Below are 27452 nucleotides of genomic sequence, written 5' to 3' on the forward strand. Positions count from 1 at the left end.
GAGTTTATTCCAATGGCCTGCATTCAGGAAGAAATCTTAATATATGTATGGATTTGGAGTAGTAGTCCATAAGAGAGGAGGGTATAGGATATGGGGTTGGGGTGATCCAAATAAAGATAAGATCAAATATCAAGGGAAAGTAGACTCATAGATATTATATATTTATTAGGGAGCATAGAAAATATACAATCCAAACCAATAAAGGGACTGTAGATGACATGATTTTCTCAGTGTCACAAAACTCCCAAAGGCTGCAGCTTTGTTATAGTTATATGTTTAATTGAAAATGGATACAGTTTTAAAAATAATTTCCCTACAATTTATGGTATGGTAACAGACTAACCTTGTTTTTGTTTTCTTAAGCTAGGATTCTCATTTGATATTTCATCTTAACATGTTCTCCTAAAAAAAAATATTTTTCAGTTATCATTACTAGCTCTTGTAGGCTACTGATTTGAACTTTCCTTGAAACGTTTCTTCAAATGCTTATTTTACAGGCATAATTCATTGAAAATTAGGAAAATGATTAAATGACTATTTGCTTAAATATCAAAGGTATAAAATCCTTTTTTAGACTATTATAGTTTAGACAAGACTCTCACATTTTTATCTGACCAAGAGACTAGCGAAACCAAGTGTGTGCTGTGCTTATTCAAAAATAATTGTTTTGAAGTGTGCTTTCTATTATCAGTAACTCCTAACAGACTGTTGGTATCATCTTCTCTTTCATGTGTATAGTGTCACGTCTGAATGTTAAAACATATCTTCTATTATCTTTCTTTCTCACTTAGGAAAACAGTTAAAAGCTCAGAGTAAACATGGAGGGGGAGCCATTAAGAGTCAATATTTCATAATAATATAAATATTATATAAATATTTAAATATTTAGTTAATTAAATAACTCATATTTAATTAAATATCACCTTCTGACTTTATTTTTCCTTTATTATTTTTTAAAGGGGTATGAGAAAAAGAATCCCAAAGAAGAGTGTGTAGTTTTTTGATGTGAATATTATTTCTTTTTACTCATGACTAGAATTGACTTTGGTAAAAATCTGTTGTACTCAGCGTGCTACTGATTTCTCTTATTCACTAAATATGAAAAGTAGTTGGAATTTTAAGAAATGTACCAGATTTCATAGTAATATGTCTGAATAAATTAGAAGTGAGTGCTGTTGGGAATCATGGTATACATCCAGCAATTCTATTAATCCTTATTGTAAAAAAAATGCATTGATGGTACGTTCTTGGAAAGTCAACCAAAAATCTCTGTGATATGTCATTGAAGCTTGTTTTTGTGAACTCCTATCTTAGCATCTCTCATTTTAAAGGCAATATTTTCCCTTCTATGTTTGTGGAAATTGTTGGTATCCACAGAGCAGAGATTCTTTCTGTCCATAAAAGTAAGAGTCTCTCTGAGGGAACTGCTATGGCTGGTGATCTTAGATTGCTTGTAACTCATACAGAGGTCTTAGATGTGCTTTAGTAGCTGGGTTTGAGAAGGTAATGACACACCCTATCCACATCCTGGGCTTGAGCAGGTGATGACCCCACATGCAAGGATCTGTGCCGAGTCAAAGGAACCTACCATGGTGTTCCTTTCTGTTATACTCTCAGTAGCCTTCTGATTTGTCCTTCTGGTTATTCTTATAAGCAGTGGTTTGGTGGCCTTGATCACCAAGATATGTTTGGGGTTTTGCTGTCATTTTTTGTGTGTGTGTGTGTAGTATAGTTTAAGAAATTACAAGTTATTACTTGAAAGTTCATAAAGTAATTCTCCACTATACTTTTATTTTAGCACCTCTTCTCAGTCATCATAATCTTCAGCCTATGCTAGTCATAAGCTGATAGATATTGTGATAATGACTTCCGTGACTTCTAATTGAGACTTGTCAATGAGAGAATAAATACTGTCATTGTTTCCATAATTGCCAAAGCTGGCATAATGGTAAGGGTAAAGGACATTCAGTTTAATACAGTTATCATATGAGATGTTCCCTTGTATAGTACTGGCAGATACTAACATTTCTTAAATTGATTTTGATTAGGTTTAACATGGGTCAGAGAGACAGAGATATAAAAGATATGTTTTTGGAAGCTATCAGAAATTGAAATACAATTTTGAAGTCATAAACTTAATTTTATAAAGAAATTCTGCCTGTTTATATATTATATGCTGTGTGTTATATTATAAATATATTAAATTATGTTGTATTAAAGTTAGAACATCCTCTGAAGAACCATAGCTATTGTGTAATTTGTGGTGTATTTCCCATATGTAAAGATACATACAAGTTAATCTCCCTTCAGCTTCCCTGGTGGTTCAGCTGGTGAAGAATCCGCCTGCAATGAGGGTGACCTGGGTTCGATCCCTGGGTTGGGAAGATCCCCTTGAGAAGGGAATAGCTACCCACTCCAGTATTCTGGCCTAGAGAATTCCATGGACTGTATAGTCCATGGGGTCACAAAGAGTTGAACATGACTGAGTGACATTCACTTTCACTTCACTTAATCTTACTTTATCCACCTCAAGTGATCTCAAACTTGATGATTCTTCCATGTTTTTGGCAGAAGCAAACATAAATGCTTTCTTGAGGAAAACACCTTCATCCTAGGCTTCAAAGAATCCTGGAAATTTTTAACATAAGTGAACAGAATACATTTAGAAACAATCAAGCACACACCGGGAGCAAAAACCAGCAGAAACATCACACAGCAGAAGAAGACAAGCAACAACTTCAGATGATGGTGTTATCAGATGATAAAATTCTTGACCATTTTTTAAAGAAAATATGGGAGAAATAATAGGGAATTGAATTAGGGTATCTTGTGATCTTTCTTTGTGATGCTGCTGCTGCTGCTAAGTCGCTTCAGTCATGTCCAACTCTGTGCGACCCCATAGACGGCAGCCCACCAGGCTCCCCTGTCCCTGGGATTCTCCAGGCAAGAACACTGGGGTGGGGTTGCCATTTCCTTCTCCAATGCATGAAAGTGAAAAGTGAAAGTGAAGTCGCTCAGTCATGTCCGACTCTTAGCGACCCCATGGACTGCAGCCTACCAGGCTCCTCCATCCATGGGATTTTCCAGGCAAGAATACTGGAGTGGGTTGCCATTGCCTTCTTTGTGATACAAACTAGTTAATGTCTTCTGAACTACCTTTCAGCTCACAAATTCTGTCTTCCATACTCTACCTCTCTTCTAATGTGAAGCCTAATCCCTTAATTTTGTTCATTTTATTTTTAGAAATTTTATTTGGTTATTTAAAAAACTTTGTAGGTTTACTGATTTCTGATAACATTATCCATTTTCCTTTCATTTGGGGCACTATTTGAAGAAATGATAATTTTCTCAAACCAATGAAAGACCTAATCCATAAAAGAACTATATACCAAAAAAACAAACAGAATAACATGGCAGAATATAAAGGTCAAAATTAAAATCACTGAAGGTATAGAAGAAACATATCAGATTTTTCTTCAGTGTGACAACAACTGAACTCTCAATAGCAATGATTAAAAACATGAAATAGTGTAAAGAGATGAGATCTTCACTGTGCCAAAAGAAAATAGTTGCCAGGCTAGAATTGTGTACCCCTGCAGAAATATCTTTCAAGAATCAGAACAAAATAAAGACATGTTTATGCAAAAATTACTGACAGACTCTGCCATCAGGAAAATTTTAAAAGATTTTTTTAAGCAGAAGGTAACTGATTCCCCAGATGAAAGGTGTAAAGGAAAAAAAAATGCATTAAAATGCATAAAGTTGTAAATATTTGGGTATGCCTGAATAAACTTATAAAATAACAAGGTCTTAGGGGTTTAAAAGTTAGAATAAAAGTAATATTAAAAGAGAAGGAAGTCTAAAACCTATGAACTAGACATCCATATCAACAACTTAGCAAAAGAAAACCCACTAATATAGAAAAAAGGAAAACCCAGAAAATTAGACCTGGGACATGGAAGAAAAAAATAAGGAGACCAGAAATCAGTAAAATAAACAAATAAACATATTAAAGAGACTGACAAAGTAAAAGACAGTTTATTTGAAAAAGTAATATTACCCCTGCTGCTGCTGCTGCTAAGTCACTTCATTTGTGTCCGACTCTGTGCGACCCCATAGACGGCAGCCCATCAGGTTCCCCCGTCCCTGGGATTCTCCAGGCAAGAACACTGGAGTGGGTTGCCATTTCCTTCTCCAATGCAGGAAAGTGAACCCCTAGTGAACCTGCTTAAGCAAAAAAAAGAAAGCACAAATTATATCAGGAATGAAAAAAAGGAACACAAATCCAATGCTACAGATACTGAAAAGATAACAGTTTGTTATTGTAAATCATTTATATCAAAATATTCAAAAATGTAGATGAGATGAAAAATTCCAAGAAGAGAAGGCACTTTATCAAAACCGAGTCAAGAAAAATTAGAAAATCTAAATAATTCTGTAACCCATGAAGAAATTGAACTGAAAATCAATAAACTTACACAGATGTTTCTAGGTTCAGATCTCCCCATTAGTTCTATCCTCCAAGGAAGAACTAACTCTGATCTTACACATCTTTACTGCTTATTTTATGAAGTTGGCATGGCCTTTTACTTTAAGATCTTTTTATTGTTAGCATCCTGGTATTTTACAGTGATGTGATTAAGTACAAGCCTTTGATTTATTTTTATGGATGCTTGATATTAGGACCTTTTGATGTCAAGATTTGTTCATATCTTCTTAAATGCCATTATAACAGTACTATTTAGATGGGTTTGTTTGTTTTTTTAAATTTTATTTTATTTTTAAACTTTACATAATTGTATTAGTTTTGCCAAATATCAAAATGAATCCGCCACAGATGGGTTTGTTTTAAATATTTTTTTCCTCTTCTCCCTTTTTTTCCTTTGTTGTTTATCTTAGATCTTTTCTTTTTGTTCATTTTATACTGTAAATTTATCTCAAATGATGGGTGAATCACGGTGGTTCATTGATGTTTAGGATTGAGGGATTAGGTAGGTTGAATGGAAGCAGAATTTGTTGATTAGAGTTTGCTTAGAGTAAGTCGGCAGGGAGGAGCTTCCTGTTATGCTGAAGATCCCTAAAATGCCAGAATGAGGTAAACTTTACTCTGGATCACTGATATCCATGCTAGCTTCTGGGTTCTCCAGTATACTGATCCTAAATGTATATGGGTTTGTTGTGGAAGCTTTGAGCCCTTGCCATTTTGAAACTGAACCCCTTTCTGCCAGGCAGATGTCAACTTCTTCAGAGTTATAGGTTTCACTGAGTGGTTGGGTATGAGGTTTGCCCCTAAGTGATGTGCTTGCCCCAGGCTGAGTTAAGTCTTCTTTCCCCATTTTCGTTTGACCAGTTGTATAAGATCTCACTGCCATTTGGGGGAATCTTCATTGAGGTCAAAGGTAACTAAAATGATGCTGTGTGTAAGAGGCTATACAAAAGTTAGAACTTTGTCTTTAGAAAGCTCCTCCATCCACTCAAGCAGTTCTAACTTTTGTATTGAACTTTGTAACACTTGAAAGTTGTTCAAGAACAAGACATTATCTTTGAGTCTCCAGTGGGTGTTTCTTGGCACCAGATTTTTTGCATTAGGATCTAATCCTCATCCTCTAGGAAAGGAAATCCCCTGAAAACTCCAGCAGTGTCTTGGTCGGAGTTCTTTCAGAATGTTTTCCAGAAGTATGCAGCTTTGGTCAAAGGCCAGAAGACTGATAGGCAATGTGGTCAGATAATTAATTCATCTTCAAGTTGGGGGGGGGGTCTGTCACATTTGAATACCAAATCCAGCCATCTTCCATCTCCTTAAAAAAATTGCTTTTTGCCTTTATTCATTATAGGCGCCCTTTATGTAAAGCAGACACAAAGGCACTTAACAAACTGATTGACTTTGTCAACTCACATGAAAAAAAGGGGGGAGGTTTATAGTTTCCCTCCAAGTTGTGTTTAATTAGTTTGCTGATTTTTCAGGTCAGCAGTTATTGAACGTCTGTGTGTTAGGCCCTGTGCTAGGCCTGGAAAATACCAAGATGAGTAAATAAATCCAGGCCTTCCTGGAGCTCACAGTCCAGTCAGAGGCAGACAGATAAACAGATCTCTCAGAGCATGGTCAGGTTGCAGTAACTGGGAGTGAGGAAGGGACCAGAGGAGGACTCAGAGGATCTCCCGAGAGAAAGCAGGCAGATGAGTGACTTATAGCACAGACTTCCACAGTGTCGCCAGATCTTTCTAGAATTTATAAATCCAGTCATGTTACTTCCATGTTCAAATGCCTCAACAGCTTCTAACTGACTGCCCCAAAGGCCACCTTTCAGCCTCTCCATTGGCCTTCCCCCCCCGCCCCCACCAACTGCCCACTCCCTTTACAACCTGACTGCTTAAGTTCGAATCTTGCTCCTGTCAGTTATGAACTGTGATCCTTGGCAAGTTGCTAACCTCTCTGCAGCTATTTCTTTAAACTTAGTAAACACAATCATTTGTGTCTCAGTGTTACTGTAAGGATTAAATGATTTGATATAAAACTCTTAGAATAGTGCCTAGCACGTAGTAAGTACCACAGAAGGGATGATTACTACTGTTCTGTACAAGTGGTGGCTCTTACTGCCATCACTGTTGTTCCTCTTTCCCAGACTGGTATGATTTCCTTCCCTGGCATTGCACAAAGCACCATTGCATAGATCTGTTACCAAATTAGACACCAGGCCTCTCTGTTGGGGCTCTAGCTGAACCAAAGCTCTCCCCATGCCCCTGTTGCTCAAGGAGTTCTTTCCCACTCAGGTCTGTGCTGCTAATAATGAAACAGAGTTTGGTGCAGGCAAAACAGGCTTTTACTCAGTGACCAGAGAACTGAGAAGGGGTGTTCATGCTTTAAAGGTACGTTCTCCCCGAAGGAAGGGGAGTAAGGGAATTTTAAGGGTCAGGAGGCAGACAGGACATCAGGGCTCTAGGAAAGGGGTGGAGACTTCTGGGGCAGCAGGGGCATGCAGTCTCCCATGCTCCTTTGCACACAGCACCAATTGTGCCTAGCAGAGTACAAATCCCCCTCTTCCCGCCAGGTAGAGATGAAGCATGGTGATGAAGCAAAGGTAACTCTTGGACATCTCCAGGTTTCATCTACACAGGCGAGATCCTGTGGTCAAGTCAAGGCCAGTTCAGAGTGGTTGACCACTGTGTGTCTCTCAAAGCACATAGCTGTCTCAGTAAAACTTCAAAGCATCTGCCCAACATCAGGTGCTTTTGAAACACAGAGATGAGTCAAGGCCAGGCTCCAGCTCTCAAGGGTTGGTATGGAAACACAGAGATAAATCAAAGTATGGAAAGTGGTGACATTTATCCTACTTTATCTGCCATCTTGGAGCTGGCTGGTTCAGTCTAGTTTTGCTGCAGGACTTCGTGGCATCATGTTGATAAACCACAACTAGCCTGTACAGTTAAAAAATAGTTTCTGCACCTTTGCGTGGGTGACACATCATTATGTACGTTAATTCTTAGGCTGCTTTTCACTATCTCATGTCTTTATCATCAACAAATTCTAGAGTTGTTTCCCTGAGTAGATTATCAACTCAGATTAGAGATTTTACCACAAATTCTTTTTTGTTTTAATTTTGTACTTCTCCACAGAATTGAAATGCAATGCATATTGCAGGCACTCAGACATAGTTTATTGATTGAAAGGGAAATCCTTTTTTGTCCAGCTCTCTCTTCGTGATGTCTTTTTATAACCGTTCTCTCCACTATACTGTTAGCATGTTAACATTTTTTAAAATATAAATTTATTTATTTTATTTGGAGGCTAATTACTTTACAATATTGTATTGGTTTTGCCATACATCAACATGAATCTGCCACGGGTGTACACGTGTTCTCCATCCTGAACCCCCCTCCCATGTCCCTCCCTGTACCATCCTTCTGGGTCGTCCCAGTGCACCAGCCCCAAGCATCCTGTATTCTGCATCGAACCTGGACTGGTGCTTCATTTCATATGTGATATTATACATGTTTCAATGCCATTCTCCCAAATCATCCCCCTCTTCCTCTCCCACAGAGTCCAAAAGACTGTTCTAAACATCTGTGTCTCTTTTGCTGTCTCGCTTACAGGGTTATCGTTACCATCTTTCTAAATTCCATATATATGCGTTAGTATACTGTATTGGTGTTTTTCTTTCTGGCTTACTTCACTCTGTATAATAGGCTCCAGTTTCATCCACCTCATTAGAACTGATTCAAATGTATTCTTTTTAATGGCTGAGTAATACTCCATTGTGTATATGTACCACAGCTTTCTTTTTTTTACATATTTCTACTGTAGCTCTTGTCCAATTCTATTGTAATCTTTCATTTTAATGTCCACATGCTTTGTTTCTCTGGCAGGATAGGAATTGCTTTCATTTGCATCTCTAGCCTTTAGCAAAAGGATTTCACACAGTAGCCACATATTTAGATGAGCACTTGATAAAGAGAATAATATGCATTATGTTAATACCACTGTATTTGAGGGAATTGGTGAGAACAAAAAAAAGATGGAGTGATTTCTTTGTACCTATTTTGGTTCAATAAATATCTAAGAAATAATTCAGATCCTCTAAACAAGCAGGAAACTCCAAATAAATATTCTTCTAGCATAGAGGCAAAACATTCCAAAAACTTTTCTTATGTCTCCAAGCTTCATGGTTTTTAAGATAAAATGTAGATACGGCATTGTTCACACTATTCTTGATAGGTTTATTACAAAGAAATAAAACTTCAATTCTCATGGTTTAAGTTGTTGTCATTGTTTAGTTGCCAAGTTATGTCTGACTCTTTTGTAACCCCGTGAACTATAGCCCTTCAGGCTCTTCTGTCCATGGGATTTTATTACAGGATGCTAAATGTAGATTAGTTTGACTATTTTTTCATTCCCCTATATATTTAATGTTGACAATAAGAGAGTTTTTGTTGTTTTTGATAGATCCTTTAGAATCATCCCTCCATAAGCTTGTGTCGCTTTATAACATCAAGGCTTAAGAACACTTATTAGTATTCTCTATTGATACCTTGTTCTGTTTGCTATTCTTGTTCAAGCTCTTCTTCTGATGGCTATTTCTTTTAATGGACATATATACATTTAGGTTTTTGATTTCCCAAAAAGGAAACTGACCTAAACCCTGTTGCATTTTAGGCCTACTATTCTTTTACTCTTCTTTCCTTTACCCTCATTTTCTTTTGAAATGAGTTAGACCTGCTTCCTTAGTTTTCTTGCCACTCCGTTTCTCTTTAGTTCTGCAGGCCCTTGACAGTAGGCATCCTGAGGACAGAGGTCATGTGTCCTTTTTCAAAGTACCTAGTACTTAGTCTACAGACCAGCATATGGTCAATACACAGTATATTTTATTTGAGGGGATGAGTTCAGAAAACATAAAAGCCTTTGCCCACCATCCACCCTGTGCCATTCCCCCATTCCTCCTGGCTCTGTTATCTCTTCACTTTGGTTTTTGGGAAATGCCACACCACCTTTCCATACTACATCTCTTCCCCTTTTCATATTCTTGTTCCTGCAAAAGGAGGCTACTCATTATTCATCTGCTGCCTCCCATATACCTTCCATCCTGAAGGCCTTGCTTTATACTAGGTTCCTCTACTCTGTCCTCTCTAACCTTCCATCAGCTCTGCCTGGCAGTAACACACCATCATTTCCCCTTTGCAGAGCCCAGCTGAGAGGCTTCTTTGGTGAAACCTTTTCTGATCCCCTTCTCACTAAACACCTTAGCCTTTCTTCTTTAAACACTATAGAATTCTGCAACCAAACATGAGCCATTTGTGACTTTGCTTTTTCCCAAAAAAGCAGAAGCTCCCTGGGGTATCTCTTACTCTTTTTTTCAGTGCATAACATAATCTTTACACATAGTTGGTGCTCAGTGAAGAATTTGTTGGATTGTCCAGAAATGTAACATTCCAGAGAACTGCCACGGGAGCTCCATTCCACTGAGAAATATTGAAGACAATTTTGTAGATTTTTCTGCTCCTTTTTTTTTTTTTTCTAACTCACAAACTTCTGTCATTGTTCTTGGGAGTTATATGGTGTAACCACTTATATTAAAATGTTAAAGTCCAGAGTATTGGAGAATGAGAAGGTAGCAAAATATTAGAACTGGAAAGATTTTTAGGGATCCAGGGAGTCCAGCCCTTTAATTTTATAAGTGAATAAATTGGTGTCTGGAATGTTAAAGTCACCTGCCCCAAATCTATACATAGTTTATGGTAACATTTGGGTCTTGGATGTAATCTTTCAACCCTGTCTGTTGCTCATTCTTACAAGCTGTCACAGTGTACATGAGGATACTGTTTAGGTTTGTGTAACACAACTGTTAAAAGAGGCATCTGATATTATCATATTACCTTTTATGGATTAAAAAGTAGAAAATTGAATCTCTTTTTAGGTTTTCCTTTCCTCTTCTTTAATTATAAGTTTTTGGATTGAATTCACTTGCATCAACTGGGAAATTCCTGACTATATTAACCTAGGAGGGCATTGATTTGTTTGCTAATCTTTAAGTAATCTTTTGTTTGAAGTAGAACATACATACAGAAAAGTACATGAAGCGTAAATGTGCAGTTTCAGTTTTTACAAAGCGTACACGTCGTGTGACCAACACCCAGATCAGGAAACAGAGCAGCATCGACATGTTTGGAAGCATTTAAAGAAATGAAACATTTGAAGAAATAAAAGGGCTTTGAAACTACATCATTTTCTTTTTTCTCCTGACAGGTATTGTCAGTCTGTGTGTTAACAACAATCCTTGGTTGTATATTTGGGTTGAAACCAAGCTGTGCCAAAGAAAGTAAGTAGTATACTAATTCATGTGTGCATGGGTGTGATGTATGTGCCCCGCGCAGGTGTGGGTAATGGCCTTCTTGAGAATGTGATTGAGACAATAGTTACGTCCTCATCCCTTGAGTACTCCATGCATATGTGTGCATGCTCAGTTGTGTCCAACCTTTTGGCGATCCCATGGACTGTAGCCCACCAGGCTCCTCTGTCCATGGGATTTTCCTGGCAAGAATACTGGAGTGGGTTGCCATTTCTACCTCTAGAGGTGAGTGCTCCATAGATATTGCAAATTTGATGCCAGTTTGAACATTTATCTTGAAGATCTTTTATTATTTTAGCTGTATACTATCTACTTGCAAAACTTCATCCCAAAACAACAGAGAGGGGCTATGACCAAAAAAAAAAAAAAAAAAAGTAAAAAACCTCAAAACAACAAAAAAGAACAAAGATACAAACAAGAAGACATGGATGACAGGTTCTTGTGCTGGGCTCTGTGAGCCTCTCTCCCTGACTTCCTCCAGGGACTCCTACTTTTTGTCCCTAAGGCATTAGGTGCTGGAGCAGTCCTGAGGTTACTAGGTAAACAGCATGCCTGGGCAGCTGGAAACATCCTTACATGCTTGTAAGTCTTTTAGAAGTGCAGTCATTTCAAAACAATAGTGATATTTTTAAGCTGTTACTTACATTTTTCATTTTATGAAGTTCAGAAATCTCGCCAGCATGGAAAGATCACTATAAATAATAAAACTTTGAATCATAATACATTGTAGCAGTCATATTTTGGATTTGAAGTAGTTTTTTATTTTTGCTCCTTTTAAATCATTGATGGTCTTCCTTTTAAATCACTGATGAATTCCTAAGGAATTCAGTTTTGAAAACTGAACAAATCCTTCTATTCAGTTATTCCATAATTATACTATTAGTCATTTTTTGAAAAAATTTAGTGATTGTTAAGCTGTCATTTATTTTTAAAATGAATGAAATGTAGTAATTTTATATATTTAGTCAGCAACAATTCAGAGCAAGCATATCAGCATTTAGTAAAATTAAGAAGCTACATATTGTAGTGTTCACCTATGTAGCCTTTAAGCAGTAATTCATTCACTTTGAGTTTAGTTTGGCACATAAAAATAAAACTGAGTGATTGAAAACAGCAATTTTAATCTAAACTCAAGGTGAAATACATTTTCTTTTTTAAGTTAATGGAAGCATACTAATGATCTCTAAGTAATAGCTATTATTATAATAGTTTTCCCTCCTGGGATCAGGAAAGTTCGTGTTTTTGACCCTAGAAATTATTATTGTCATTTCATGTTTTTAAAATTGCTTCATTTCCTGGTATCAAATGAGTTAAATTCTGTGACGGTGTCTTCTTGGGTCAGAGGAGCATTACAACCAAGAGCAAGGATTATTCCTTTTTTTTTTTTTTTTCTTTTGGACTTCATTATTCTACAAGTGGATTGTTTTTCTTACCATCCTGATTTATTTTTTATTCAATCTAGATGATTCTTGATAGCTAGTAAAGAGTTACAGTGTAAATTTTTAAAATTAATTTTTATTGGAGTATAGTTGCTTTGCAGTGTTGTGTTTGTTTCTACTGTACAGCAAAGTAAGTCAGCTATACATATGCCCCCTCTTTTTTGGATTTCCGTTCCATTTAGGTCACCACAGACTCAGTAGAGTTCCCTGAGCTATACAGTGGGTTCTCATTAGTTATCTATTTTATTCATAGTTAATAGTGTATGTCAGTCCCAATCTCCCAGTTCATCTCAGCCCTCCTCCCCCTCTTGGTGTCCATACATTCGTTCTCCTTGTCTTGTAAAGTTGTTTTTAGTGCAAAGTGTTTTCCTTCCACGTCTGACATTTGTCCATTTAACTAAAACTTATTAGTACCAACTGTAGTCAAGGCTCTTGCTGGATACCCGGGTACAGTGTGCCGGGCAGCATCCAGGTGTGGTCTTTGTTCCTAAGAAGTTTGTGGTCCAGGTTGAGACTGGGTTATTAACCAAATGATCTAGTTACAAATGAAATTAAGTGACTGAAAGGGAGGATAAGGTTTCATATAAACTTTAAAAAAATGGAAAAAGCATCTAGACTGGGGAGTTTGGGAAAGCTTCTCAGAGGGAGCCAGGCTGGATCTGAAGGTGCACTGGACAAATCCAGTGTGGTGGGAAATGAGTCTTGCAGAACATGTTCTGCACAAACACGTTACTTCTTTACACCAGACTGAGGGTGACCTAAGTCAGGTATTCTTTTCCATCACGAAGTTTTCAGAGATTATCAGTTTTTAGAGAACCTCACATAAAATATTCAGAACATGCTCTTCTTATTTTTCCTTTATTTAATATTCTATATGTAATTTTAAGTTTCATTAGCCCCTGTAGGATTTATACTATATAAAAGAAAAAAATTATCTTTTGTTTCTATGGCAAGAGATAAAATTGCAAACTCGATACGTAAGGTTACTGCCTTCTGTTTGCATCACTTTCTATAGGTATTTGAGAAAAGATTCTTGGTTAACTTTTTGCCCATCCCATCTGTATTTTCTAAAATAATATTTAAACCTACTCAATACCAAACTTAGGATATATTAGTTGATATTTGCTTTGTAATTATATAATGATTAGAAACATCTAACTCATTCGATATTTTCAGTTAAAAGTTGCAAGGGTCGCTGTTTTGAGAGAACATTTGGAAACTGCCGCTGTGATGCTGCTTGTGTTGACCTTGGAAATTGCTGTCTAGATTACCAGGAAACGTGTATAGAACCAGGTAAAAATCTGCAGGTAAAAAGATGGGGTAAAAGAGCAAAGGAAAGTTCTGCATGTTTTAGGTATGTGATTTACCTAACCCACTTGAGATTTTAAAAAATTTGTCCTTTATATTTCCTGACACAAACAAAATTTACATACCTTGCCTTTGTTAAAAATTTTATGGATGGCAGCACCATGCTGGATTTCAATGTTTGCTGACAACCTATATAGTCTAATTTGCATTTCACCTAAGTTCAAAAGGCTGATTAAAAATATATGACTCTTTCTGTTATGGGCTTATTAAAGAGAGAGTTATTAAGATGTCCACTTAAACTTTAAAATAAAACTATCAGACTGTGAAAAGTTTGATTTGATCTTCTTTACCTATGAAAGTGAAAGTGTTTGTCACTCAGTCATATCCAACTCTTTGGACTTTAACCTGCCAGGCTTCTCAGTCCATGGAATTTTCCAGGCAAGAATACTGGAGTGGGTTGCCATTCCCTTCTTCAGGGGATCTTCCTGACCCAGCGATTGAACCCAGGTTTCCTGCATTGCAGGCAGATTCTTTACCTTCTGAACCACCAGGGAAGCCCATGCAATAATAACATTTAAATGAGAGTGAACCAGATTTAGATAAATTTGGAGAACTCTGGCAATGACTGGTGGAATAAGCCAAGATTGACATGGGAGTTGTATAATAAAAGTTATGTCTGTTTACATTTTATTTTTTATTTTCTGAATTAATTTTTATTGGAGTATAATTGCTTTACAATGTTTTGTTAGTTTCTACCTTACAGCAAAATGATCAGCCATACGTATATTAATACATATAGTCCTTCTCATTCAGCATTTACATTTTAAAATGCTGAGATTCTGGATTTTTAGTGAAATAATAATTGTTGCCTGCATATTTTCTGTTAGTTCACATTGACCACTGTGGTGGAAAGTTCTATGAGTCACTGAGGGTTAAGAAATGGTCCATCATCTCTCATAGATCACATTCTAGAAGACAATTCTGTGTTCATTTTGGACATGTTGAATTTGGACCATAAAACGTGTTATGTTGACATTTGTTTCTAGAACGGATATGGACTTGCACCAAATTCAGGTGTGGTGAGAAAAGGTTGTCCCGAAGCCTTTGCTCCTGTTCAGATGACTGCAAGGACAAGGGAGACTGTTGTATCAACCACGGATCCGTGTGCCGAGGTCAGGAGGTTGTGCCGTCACCAGGTTCAGACACAGGCTGACATCTTCCTAGGTCTCAGAGGGGGTTAGCATGGGTGTACTTTTTACAGTAGAAGTCATAGTTATTGACAAACCATATTGGCTGAAAAAATATTTTAAAAGCATTTTATTGGAGAAAGTTTCAAACATATATACCTGAATAGAGAGACTATGTAATAAAGCTTGTATCACCCAGCCTAATAATCATGATTGTCTACACACGGCTAGTCTTTTTTATCCATAGTCATACACTCTGCTGCTACTACACCCTCATGTTATTTTGATATTAGCTGCATATTTAATGCTGTATTTGTGGAACAATCACTTCACTGTCTTGGCTGACTATGTAGCAGGTTCTTTCATAGTAAACGAGGACAGTGTCTGCCTGATGTTGAGAGAAGTTAGTGCCTAAGATTCTGTGTAAGCTGGTGTTACTATGATGTCTTGCCTAGGTGTTGCAGGGTTCCTTGAAATTCTTTGACAGAACTTGACTGTATGAGAGGAACTAAGGCAGAAGATTCTGTCAGTGGATAGAAGTAGGGTTATAAATTTTGGTTGAAAATATTATTAATGACAATTTGAAAATGGGAAATGTGCCTTCAAGTTCTCACAAATACAGCAATGTGTTTTAGTCTTGCAATTATAAACTCATTCTTTAATTCGTGATATCAACTAACTCTTATTTTGAAATAGAATAACTTCTATTTGTTCTATTCCCTGAGAATCACACCCAACATGATCTATGTATCTGTTAACTTTTTTGTTTTTTGGGGGGAACGTGTCCTAATGTGTCTCACAAACATCATGACCATTGTTTCTGTTGAATGTGTTCAACTCACTGTACTTCTTGAAAATATTTTAGGGGAGAAAAGTTGGGCTGAAGAAGAATGTGACAGCATTGATGAACCACAGTGTCCAGCAGGGTAAGATTATACTCTGAGATACTCATGTTTTCTTTTATAGAAGTATCATTCTTTCTTTCCAAATTGAAAAAATAAAAATAATAATAATTATTCATTGGTTCAATATTATTTTTAGTTAGGCCTTCTTTTGGCCTTGGTGGTATAGAAGTGATTATGACATGACCCTCACCCCCCACTTCCCACTCCTGGTCTAGAAACTGGAAAAAAAAAAAAGAGAGGTTATGAATATTTAATGTTCATGAGTGTTGGGTGGAAGAATTTGTTTTCCTTCTTAGGAAAAAAGGATCTTTACTTTCATTTGAAGTTTTTCAAGTTGAACTTATAACAAATTACAACTTTTTAAAAAAAATTTTTGATTAACTTATATATTTTCAGGATAACATGTCTATGAGATGTTACATAGTTTTTATAATTTGTATTTTATATTTTTTGTCTAAAGTGTTTTATACAATACCTTATGTTTCTAAGGTCATCAGGAATGGTTTGTGTAGAATTCGAAAAGTGGAAATTTGATGACAGTTAGACATGTTTATCTTTGTTCCACTTGAGACATATAATTTGAATTATTAATCTTCAGAAATATATGTTTAAAATAATGATTTTTCCAAACTGTTAAACATTATAAAGCTGTCCTGGTAGAAACGAACACAATTTAGAATATGCTGTTTGTTAATATTTATTCTCTTGCAAGTTGGAGAAATATTGCATTTTGGTTGCATTTCATCTAGCTTTTGGACTAGCAGGGACCATAAATGATGGTCTCTGTATGGTACCTCACAATGGTGTGAGTGCTCAATCAGGACTATTTGATAATGTACATGATGAAATACAAAATCATAATATGAATATAGACACTTCTAAAATATTCTTTATAAAGATGCTTGTTGAGCTTGTTAGTTTACCTTAGATTACATCCCTATCTCAGTGGAAAATGTTCACTGGATCTGTGTCTTCTTTCTTCTTTACACATTTTTTTTCTTTCTTTCTCATTACCCAGGTTTGAAACACCTCCTACCCTCTTATTTTCTTTGGATGGTTTCAGGGCAGAATATTTGCACACTTGGGGTGGACTTCTTCCTGTTATTAGCAAGCTGAGTGAGTAACTTCAGAGTATACTATTGGAGTGTCACAGTGTCAGTAGACTGAGGAGGCAGTCTCTTTTTTGAAAAATACAGCAGAATCTGTTTTACCAAACTTCTCTGTTGTAAAAGAGTTAAACCCTAGTGATAAGGACCTAGTCTTTAATATTATAATTGTTCTAAAACTGCCTTTTAAACAACTCTAAGATAATAATGATTATCTTAGGATTTTTATCCCTTGGTTACAGATGTTAAGGATAAGGCATACTTTTTTTTTTCTTAGACTTTTGGATTCATTTTGTGGACAAACTATTTATATATTTATTTATCTAATATGACTACATCTTAAAGTAGAATTTCAAAGACTGAAGGTATTTCTTATATGAATCTAGTAGTGCAGACATAGAATATTTACTTGTTATTTATCCTTTAGTATCATGAGGCATCCTTCCAATTTCTTTATCTCAATTAAAGCCTTAATTAAATGATTATTATATGTTAGTAATGCAGTAGTAGAATAGTCTTCTCTTAGTACGAATGCAAAAGTTTTAAATCACATTAACCACCAGTAATATGGTTATCACTCGTATCGTTGTTATTGAAAAAATAAAAAATTAAATATGGGTATAAAAGCTGAAGAACATTGCTTGTTATCAGTGATCAGTATTTAAATAGCCACAGTGTAATACTGGACTGAAATGGAGATAAGTAAATTCACTATTTTAGTGTTCTTCTGGAGTTCTGGGACATTATTTACTGGACTTGAATATTTGAATGTCAAAATCACTCTCCATAATCACATAGGTACATTTATTGTACTTCTTTTGTAAGAAACTGATATTTGGGGAACTTCTAAAAATTTCAATTTTTAATTTCTACTGGGAAGAAAGTTTTTATAAATAATCATTTGACATAAAAGTCTTTAGGAAAGAGCTTACATGGACAAGAAAGACTCTGTTTTATCAGCTAGGCTCATGGGCTTTGAAGCTTGCGTCTGGCCCTTTGTTATCATCAGGAGGAAAGTTGGTTTCCATAGCATCAAATACAATATCCTGAGTTCAGAATTAAGGAGCCTTAGGTACCTATATGTGAAGTTGAAAGGAACTCAATGCATAGTTAACTTAAGTCCTTGCTTTGGGTAATTAGGAAGTGTAGCCTGTAATTCTGAACTGTTTGGAATGCAGTGAGATAGAGAGACATGTACCAGCCTGAGGAACACTTTCAGGTATGAGGTATTGAAATGCTAGAATCATTAGTTATATATTCCCTCCATCGTAGAGGCAGACAAAGGATGTGACACTAGGGCTAAATCAGGAACAGTTTGACTCTGTCCTTCTTGTATTAATACTTGAAGCCAGAAGATACCTTTAATCATTAAAGCAGTGTTGAATTTGTCTAGAGTTAACTGGTTTGGACTTTGGGGTGGGACACTGTCCTCCTAGCTACTGCTTCATTCTTGTTTTCATTTTGCTGAGTTAGCTACTGTGGATGTTTGTAGTTTTGTTTTGGCTGTTTGTTTTTTTTAAAAACTACATCTTGTATTTAGATATGTTATCACCAAGTAATAGCAAAGATCTAGCAAGCATCATTATGGTCCATCTGGACCATAATATTATTAGTATTGTTATTAGTAAGTATGGGGTAAATATTCCATTGGATTAATTATTTTAATTTTTTTTAACTAAGAAGAAAAACTAGCTTTCAGCATTGAGTTTGAATCTACAATGTTGCTTTGTAATTCACCCTGAATTTTTATATGGTTGTAAATCCCTTCTGGATTCATGTTTTAGTACTACTCAGAAGTCTGTGGTACCAACACTAAATGAAGGAAACAGATTGTCAGTTGTATTTAATAACAATCTTTTTTTCCCCTTGTAGAAACCTGTGGGACATATACTAAAAACATGAGACCAGTATATCCAACAAAAACTTTCCCCAATCACTACAGCATTGTCACAGTAAGCTCTGCATTTCAATTTTTATATGTTCACAAAAGTGAGATGTAAATATAACATTTTTCAAGAGAATAATCAGATTTCAGATCAGAAAAAAATAACTTCTTTTTCATGTATAGTTAAGCAGGAAAACTGAGGTTCTGGTTCTTATTCTTCTACTAACGCGTTGTGACCTTGGAAAGTCACCTTACCTTCTGGGTCTCCATTTCCCATATGTGAAAAGAGGTGATTGAAGACCCCAAGAAATGATTTCTTAATTCCCTTTAAGATTCTTAAGTTCTGTTCTTTCTGATTAGTTTTTAACTTACTTTATTTGAGCCCCAGATTGCACTCACAGGTCCTCAGCCGTCTTTCCAATCATTTCAATGTTTGAGTCTAAGCAAACCACTTTACCTGACTCTAGATGTGATTACACCTCTCTTTTTGCTTCACTTTCAGATTTAATTTGGATCCAGAAAAAAAAAATGTAGAATTCATTAGGCCTCAAGGCCACAGAATTAATACTTTGACTTATATTGGTACAAGCTATTCTTGAACCCAATCAAAAAGGATTCTGTTATGCAGAAATTTTTCACTGAGCAATCCAAAAGGACATCTCAGTACTTTTTTCAAAATTAAGAGGCTGCTACCATTCCTAATGTATTTTCTCCTATTACATAAATTAAAACACAAGTACTACATAAAACCTTAAGCAGTTGGTTGTATTTTGATCATATGCAGTGTTTTGTTCTTCTCTTCTTAAGCTAGGTTAAGTTCCTTGTAGCTTCAGTTGTGTATTTCTCTCTGATGATTTTGTTCTGTAACCTTAACATTAAAAACTCACAACTTGCATAAAACTTGTATTTTATATATTTTAGGGACTTTATCCGGAATCCCATGGCATCATTGACAATAATATATATGATCCCCAAATGAACGCTAACTTTGCACTTAAAAACAAAGAGAAATTTAACCCAGAGTGGTACAAAGGAGAACCAGTGAGTTGTTTATTTAATTTAGCTATTAAAATTATTTTTTATTATTCTCATCTGTTTCTATCAGAGTAAAATGACAGATCCCCTGGAGTTTTTAAGAACCTATTTACTCTACTGTGTTTGTGTAATCCTTATGCAAATAAAGGTAAATGCAGATAACTCTAAATATAGTTTATATCTTTGTATATTTTATTCCAGAGTAGGGTTCAGGTTATTCTGAGCCAGTTTTATTTTCTGCTTAAGGATACCTTTTTGTCCTAGTAGCAAAGAGCAGTAATCTGGGGGTAATATTTTGATCTACACAAAGCTAATTGTTTCTTCAGGAGTAAACTATGACTGTCTGCATTTGCTGACTTAGAAGATTCTCCCTGATTGTGATTTAGATGTGTTCTCCTTTTCAATTTTTAAAAATAGCCGCAACAATTCTAAAAGGTCTATTTGAATAGTCTTGATATCTCGAAAAGGTCAGTTTTCATTCCAATCCCAAAGAAAGGCAATGCCAAAGAATGCTCAAACTACCGCACAATTGCACTCATCTCATACGCTAGTAAAGTAATGCTCAAAATTCTCCAAGCCAGGCTTCAGCAATATGTGAACCGTGAACTTCCTGATGTTCAAGCTGGTTTTAGAAAAGGCAGAGGAACCAGAGATCAAATTGCCAACATCCGCTGGATCATGGAAAAAGCAAGAGAGTTCCAGAAAAACATCTATTTCTGCTTTATTGACTATGCCAAAGCCTTGGACTGTGTGGATCACAATAAACTGTGGAAAATTCTGAAAGAGATGGAAATACCAGAACACCTGATCTGCCTCTTGAGAAATTTGTATGCAGGTCAGGAAGCAACAGTTAGAACTGGACATGGAACAACAGACTGGTTCCAAATAGAAAAAGGAGTTCGTCAAGGCTGTATATTGTCACCCTGTTTATTTAACTTATATGCAGAGTACATCATGAGAAACGCTGGGCTGAAAGAAACACAAGCTGGAATCAAGATTGCCGGGAGAAATATCAATAACCTCAGATATGCAGATGACATCACCCTTATGGCAGAAGGTGAAGAGGAATTCAAAAGCCTCTTGATGAAGGTGAAAGTGGAGAGTGAAAAAGTTGGCCTAAAGCTCAACATTCAGAAAACAAAGATCATGGCATCCAGTCCCATCACTTCATGGGAAATAGATGGGGAAACAGTGGAAACAGTGTCAGACTTTATTTTTCTGGGCTCCAAAATCAGTGCAGATGGTGACTGCAGCCATGAAATTAAAAGACGCTTACTCCTTGGAAGGAAAGTTATGACCAACCTAGATAGCATATTCAAAAGCAGAGACATTACTTTGCCAACAAAGGTCCGTCTAGTCAAGGCTATGGTTTTTCCTGTGGTCATGTGTGAATGTGAGAGTTGGACTGTGAAGAAGGCTGAGTGCCGAAGAATTGATGCTTTTGAACTGTGGTGTTGGAGAAGACTCTTGAGAGTCCCTTGGACTGCAAGGAGATCCAACCAGTCCATTCTAAAGGAGATCATCCCTGGGATTTCTTTGGAAGGTATGATGCTAAAGCTGAAACTCCAGTACTTTGGCCACCTCATGTGAAGAATTGACTCATTGGAAAAGACTCTGATGCTGGGAGGGATTGGGGGCAGGAGGAGAAGGGGATGACAGAGGATGAGATGGCTGGATGGCATCACTGACTCGATAGACGTGAGTCTGAGTGAACTCTGGGAGCTGGTGATGGACAGGGAGGCCTGGCATGCTGCGATTCATGGGGTCACAAAGAGTCGGACACGACTGAGCAACTGATCTGATCTGATCTGATATCTCTTTAGGAGGAAAAGAGAATGATGTTAATTTGCAAGTTATAATTTCAGATTTTTAGCTCTGACATTTAAAATCATGAATTTTGGGCAAAGTAATCTTTCTGTGCCTAAGTTTTCTGTACTGTATATAATTCTGTTAACTACCTCATAGAATTATTGTGATGATTATTAATAATCTAAGTTGCTTATACGAGTACCATTTAGAACTGTAACTGGCAATAATAAGTGCTCAATAAATATTAAGTTACATAAGCAAAATATGTCAATAAGTTAAAGATATGTATATTTGTGAATTTTTCTTTTCTTGTGATTTTTTTTTTCTTTTAACAGAAGCGTATTAAGTAGAAGCAAGTCTATAAAAGTTGCAGGAGTTACCAATTGTTTATATTCTTTAAGTTAATTTAATTTCTGATTATTTAATTTCTTTTTGCTGCTGTTCAAAGTCACATTTCATGGTTGTTTTGTAGTCTTAACTGCTGGAGCTTATTGACATCAAAACTTTCTAGCATTTGAGACGAAAGCATTGGCAGTTGTGTGAACACAGTTTCCTAAGAAATCAGTGCTTACATAGTTTCCTAATTTTCCTTCTCTGTCTTCTCCAGATTTGGCTGACAGCTAAATATCAAGGCCTGAAGACAGGCACATTTTTTTGGCCAGGATCAGATGTGAAAATCAATGGAATTTTCCCGGACATCTATAAAATCTATAATGTGTATGTATAACTGTACTTTTTCTAGGACCTATAACACAGAACAGTTTATTTTCTTATCACAGCCTGAGTTCTAGCATTTGAATGATATGTTATCTGAAAAATGAGACCTATCAAAATAAGAACTCTATTTCAAAGAGTTTTAAATGGATGGTAGATAGTAAAACTAGATGAGGTGTTTTTTTTTTTTTTTTCTGGAGTTTTTCTAGAAAGCACTGGTGGTAACATGTTGGAGTTTGTGTTCAGATCTTTGGATAGGAATAAGAATTGAAGTCCTGGTGAAAGTAGGGGTCCTGAATATTTTCACTCCAGGAAGAAAGAACTAGGAGAAGGAGCTGAAAGTATTAAAGGGACATAGGTAGGAGTGACCCTTTGGTGTCCAGAAATACTATTTGAAAGAAGATATTAATGGCACCTCTAGATTTGCATTTTCAAATTACTTTTTTAAACATTCCATCTATAGTGGAACTGATTAGAGTAATCTCCCTGTGATATCAAAATCCGTGTGGTATTGTGGGGCAAAAAAAACCAAAACACACGACTTTTTTCCTGGAAGACTCCCTTCGGATTCTTTTAGTGAGACTAGCAAAATAATTTGGCTTATACTTGGGGAATTTATGTCATAAAACCAATACGATAGTGTATTTGAGGGACGAAAGGGAAAGTTCATAAATTCCAAACAAGAAATGCGTATTTTCTTTTGTAACCTTAGGCTACTGTTGATTCTCTGTGGTTCATGTGAGCACCTTGTTATTTGCCATTAATTTCATTCCATAGGTGGTAATTGAGATTCTCTGCACCAGGCACTGTCTTAGACCTGGAGAATTTTGCAGACTAGTGGTACATGTTCTCTGGCCTCTCAAGTTCTGATAGAAACCTTCTCAAGGAACAACCTAGCGTACTTGGGGTTGGGCAAGCACTTTGATGGAGACCTATAAACAAAATTCTGTGCCCAGAGGAAGATGTCATTAATTCTACCCAAAAACTGTTGCCTGGAGAACTGTCTGCCCAACAAGTGTCCATTTCCCAATTTTACTGAGAGTCATCAATGAGTGAGTTCATCTTCATGAAAAGAAAGTGAAGTCACTCAGTCGTGTCCGACTCTTTGCGACCCCATGGACTGTGGCCTACCAGGCTCCTCTGTCCATGGGATTTTCCAGGCAAGAGTACTGGAGTGGGGTGCCATTTCCTTCTCCAGGGGATCTTCCCAACCCAGGGATCGAGCCCGGGTCTACCGCATTGTACACAGACGCTTTACCATCTGAGCCACCAGAGAGGTCCCCTTTAAAGAGTATATTGATTGACAGTTGGGTTATTCATGACATGGCAGTTCCTATTCTGAGGTACAGGAATAAAATCCTCAGGTAGAAAATGGGAAGCAAATTTTTAGACCCAACTACAACTTTCATTTTTGTTTTTTACAAACTTTCTGTTTGTTTAACCTATACTCTGAGAATATCATGAGTCATGCCGGGCTAGTTAAGTTACAAGCTGGAATCAAGATATGCGGGAAAAACAACAACATCAGATATGCAGATGATACCACTCCAGTGGCAGAAAGTGAACAGGAACTAAAGAGCCTCTTGATGAGGGTGAAGGATAAAAGTGAAAGAGCCAGTTTAAAGCTAAATGTTAAAAAAAAAAAAAAAAAAAGACTTAAGATCATGGCATCTAGCCCCATTACTTCATGGCAAATAGAAGAGGGAGTGGAAATAGTGACATATTTCCTCTTCTTGGGCTCTAAAAATCACTGCAGATGGTGACTGCAGCCATGAAATCAGAAGATGATTGCTTCTTGGCAGGAAAGCTGTTACAAACCTGGACAGTGTGTTGAAAAGCAGAGACATCACTGCCGAAAAAAGGTCCAATATAGTTAAGACTGTGGTCTTCCCAGTGGTCATGAGACCGTAAAGAAGGCAGAATGCCAAAGAATTGATGCCTTCAAACTGTGGTGCTGGAAAAGACTCCTGAAAGTCCCTTAACAGCAAGGAGATCAAACCAGTAAATCTTAAGGGAAATCAATCCTGAATACTCATTGGAAGGATTGATGCTGAAGCTGAAGCTCCAGTATTTTGGTCATCTGATGCAAACAGCTGACTCATTGATGTCCTTGATGCTGGGAAAGATTGAGGGCAGAAGGAGAAGAGGACATCAGAGGATGAGGTGGCTGGATGGCATCACCAATGCAGTGGACATGAACTTGGGCAAACTTTGGGGGATGGTGAGGGGCAGGGAGGCTTGGTGTGCTGTAGTCTGTGGTGTTGCAGAGTCAGACATGACTGGGTAACTGAATAATAATGAACAACAACAACTTTCATATGTGTAAAAACTTAATATTTGTTCCTAGGTCGGGAAAACAATTTTAAGTTTTCAGATGAAACTCTTACATTACTTCAAACATATTTGATGTCTTGAATTGTTTTAATCTCTCTGAATGCAGTTTTCAGTAAGACACACATTGATATTTTAAACCCTGACACTCGTCACATATTTGTTTCATTTTATCTTTCATTTTAGTTCAGTACCATTTGAAGAAAGAATTTTAGCCATTCTTAAGTGGCTACAGCTTCCTAAAGATGAAAGGTATGTAGATGATTAATTTCTACCGTAAAATACTCATTTGTTTTATAAAAATGTCTGAATATTTTAAATAGAAGATAGAAAAATTTGCTATTGGCTATGATGTTTTACATCCAAATGAACTTTTTAGTGACTATTATAGCCGCGTTTCGAAGAATTCTAAACATGTAAATTATTTCTCAGCACTTTTAGAAATGTTACCCCAGTGCTGTATAACTTTTATTCACTATCATTTGTTGAATTATTCTTTCTATTCTGTTTTACAATGTGTTCATAAAATATTACATTTTGATACTGTTTGATTTAGACCACACTTTTACACTCTGTATTTAGAAGAACCAGATTCTTCGGGTCACTCTTATGGACCAGTCAGCAGTGAAGTAAGTACATTTTTATCAGTGGTTTTTTCATTAAACCTGGTAGCATCTAACTGAACCTTGCTTTGAAGCAGATTTCTTGATTATTCTATAAGAATCCATGATTTCTGGAAAGAGTATTAAGGACATTTCTATTAAACTACAATGATGCACTTTAATCAAAAGGAACTGGGAGCACTGTTTGATTTTACACTATCTATGGTGCTGAATTGAACAAATGATGAGTTAAATTCTGCATTTTTAATTTCAAATGAGACCTGTCACACTCCACCCTTTGTACTCTTTCTAGCAAAACCTATCTCCAGTGACTTCAATGTAGTTAACAATGCTGTGTGCCCTGGCTTTGATTTTGTCCATCAGCTCAGCAGAGATGCTCTTTCTTAGAGGTGGGAGATGCATGGCTGACAGTGCGGTCCTGCCATCACTAGACTGAGGGAAGTTTCCCGTACCTCTTATGTTAGTCTAAACAATTGGCCAGATGCTAATATAAGTTTTATTCTTTCACTATCAAGATCCATCTCTAGGTAAGTTTGGCTACAAGTAACTCTAAGGATCATTTTGTAAAGGATCAGATCATATAAATTTTAAGACCAGTATTACTTTTCTGTTCACTAAAGATTTCCCTCTTGAGAAACCTGTATGCAGGTCAGGAAGCAACAGTTAGAACTGGACATGGAACAACAGACTGGTTCCAAATAGGAAAAGGAGTACGTCAAGGCTGTATATTGTCACCCTGCTTATTTAACTTATATGCAGAGTACATCATGAGAAACACTGGGCTGGATGAAGCACAAGCTGGAATCAAGATTGCCGGGAGAAATACCAATAACCTCAGATATGCAGATGACACCACCCTTATGGCAGAAAGTGAAGAAGAACTAAAAAGCCTCTTGATGAAAGTGAAAGAGGAAAGTGAAAAAGTTGGCTTAAAGCTCAACATTCAGAAAACGAAGATCATGGCATCCGGTCCCATCACTTCATGGCAAATAGATGGGGAAAGAGTGGAAACAGTGGCTGACTTTATTTTGGGTGCTCCAAAATCACTGCAGATGGTGATTGCAGCCATGAAAATAAAAGATGCTTACTCCTTGGAAGGAAAGTTATGACCAACCTAGATAGCATATTCAAAAGCAGAGACATTACTTTGTCAACAAAGGTCCATGTAGTGAAGGCTATGGTTTTTCCAGTAGTCATGTATGGATGTGAGAGTTGGACAATAAAGAAAGCTGAGTGCAGAAGAATTGATGCTTTTGAACTGTGTTGTTGGAGAAGACTCTTGAGAGTCCCTTGGACTGCAAGGAGATCCAACCAGTCCATCCTAAAGGAGATCAGTCCTGGGTGTTCATTGGAAGGACTGATGTTGAAGCTGAAACTCTAATATTTTGGTCACCTGATGCAAAGAGCTGACTCATTTGAAAAGACCCTGATGCTGGGAAAGATTGAGGGCAGGAGGAGAAGGGGATGACAGAGGCTGAGATGGTTGGATGGCATCACTGACTCAATGGACATAAGTTTGGATGAACTGTGGGAGTTGATGATGGACAGGGAGGCCTGGCATCCTGCGGTTCATGGGGTCACAGGGAGTTGGACACGACTGAGCGAATGAACTGAACTGAATTGAAAGATTTCCCAACATAACTGCTTTTCTGATTTATCTTCATTCAGGGTTCAGTCCATTACTTTTCAAATCATATTCATTAATTTATAAACTTGGTTAAACGCTAGTATTATTGGCTCATCAAAACTTACTTTATCTTAATTCTTAAAAATTCCAGTCCATGTTACTTGGATATCTTTCAGTCAATGTGAGATCATGTTGAAAGAGCGTGTTTCGTAATAGAGTAAAATATACAGACTATAAGTAAAGATTAGACTGGTTTGCTATAGGCAAAGCTGCACAAGAATTTCCCTCAGGTGATTTTGCTGGGAGAGAGGAGGAGAGAAATACCAAAGGCAGTTTGCCAAAACCATATGCCATTCTGTGTCCTTGTGACATTCGTATGCAAAATAATGCAGTTTGTTTGGAAATAATGGGTTTTATTCTTAGAAGTTCTAGTTTTAAAAAATTAAATACACAGAACTCTAAGAAGCATTCCATGAATACTTTTAACTGCATGACATGAGATTGTTTCCCTTTCTTAGGTCATCAGAGCTTTGCAGAGGGTTGACAACATGGTTGGCATGCTGATGGATGGTCTGAAGGAGCTGAACTTGCATAGATGCTTGAACCTCATCCTTATTTCAGATCATGGTAACCTGGGTTTAT

The 27452-nt window shown here is 36.7% G+C and overlaps 1 protein-coding gene across 1 annotated transcript in view; it reads left to right on the forward strand.

The window, feature by feature from the left end:
- The window catches only part of ENPP1 (ectonucleotide pyrophosphatase/phosphodiesterase 1), a 73922-nt gene that overhangs the window by 22981 nt on the left and 23489 nt on the right, over nt 1-27452 (forward strand). Inside the window, exons 2-12 of the mRNA XM_005907293.3 lie at nt 10739-10811; nt 13457-13573; nt 14635-14760; nt 15641-15701; nt 16699-16796; nt 18659-18738; nt 19593-19712; nt 22123-22232; nt 24747-24812; nt 25117-25189; nt 27329-27437. Of these exons, the coding sequence (XP_005907355.2) occupies nt 10739-10811; nt 13457-13573; nt 14635-14760; nt 15641-15701; nt 16699-16796; nt 18659-18738; nt 19593-19712; nt 22123-22232; nt 24747-24812; nt 25117-25189; nt 27329-27437 (1033 nt within the window). The remainder of the gene's footprint in view (nt 1-10738; nt 10812-13456; nt 13574-14634; nt 14761-15640; nt 15702-16698; nt 16797-18658; nt 18739-19592; nt 19713-22122; nt 22233-24746; nt 24813-25116; nt 25190-27328; nt 27438-27452) is intronic.

Source organism: Bos mutus, chromosome 9, assembly GCF_027580195.1.
Source record: "Bos mutus isolate GX-2022 chromosome 9, NWIPB_WYAK_1.1, whole genome shotgun sequence".
Lineage (NCBI taxonomy): Eukaryota > Metazoa > Chordata > Mammalia > Artiodactyla > Bovidae > Bos > Bos mutus.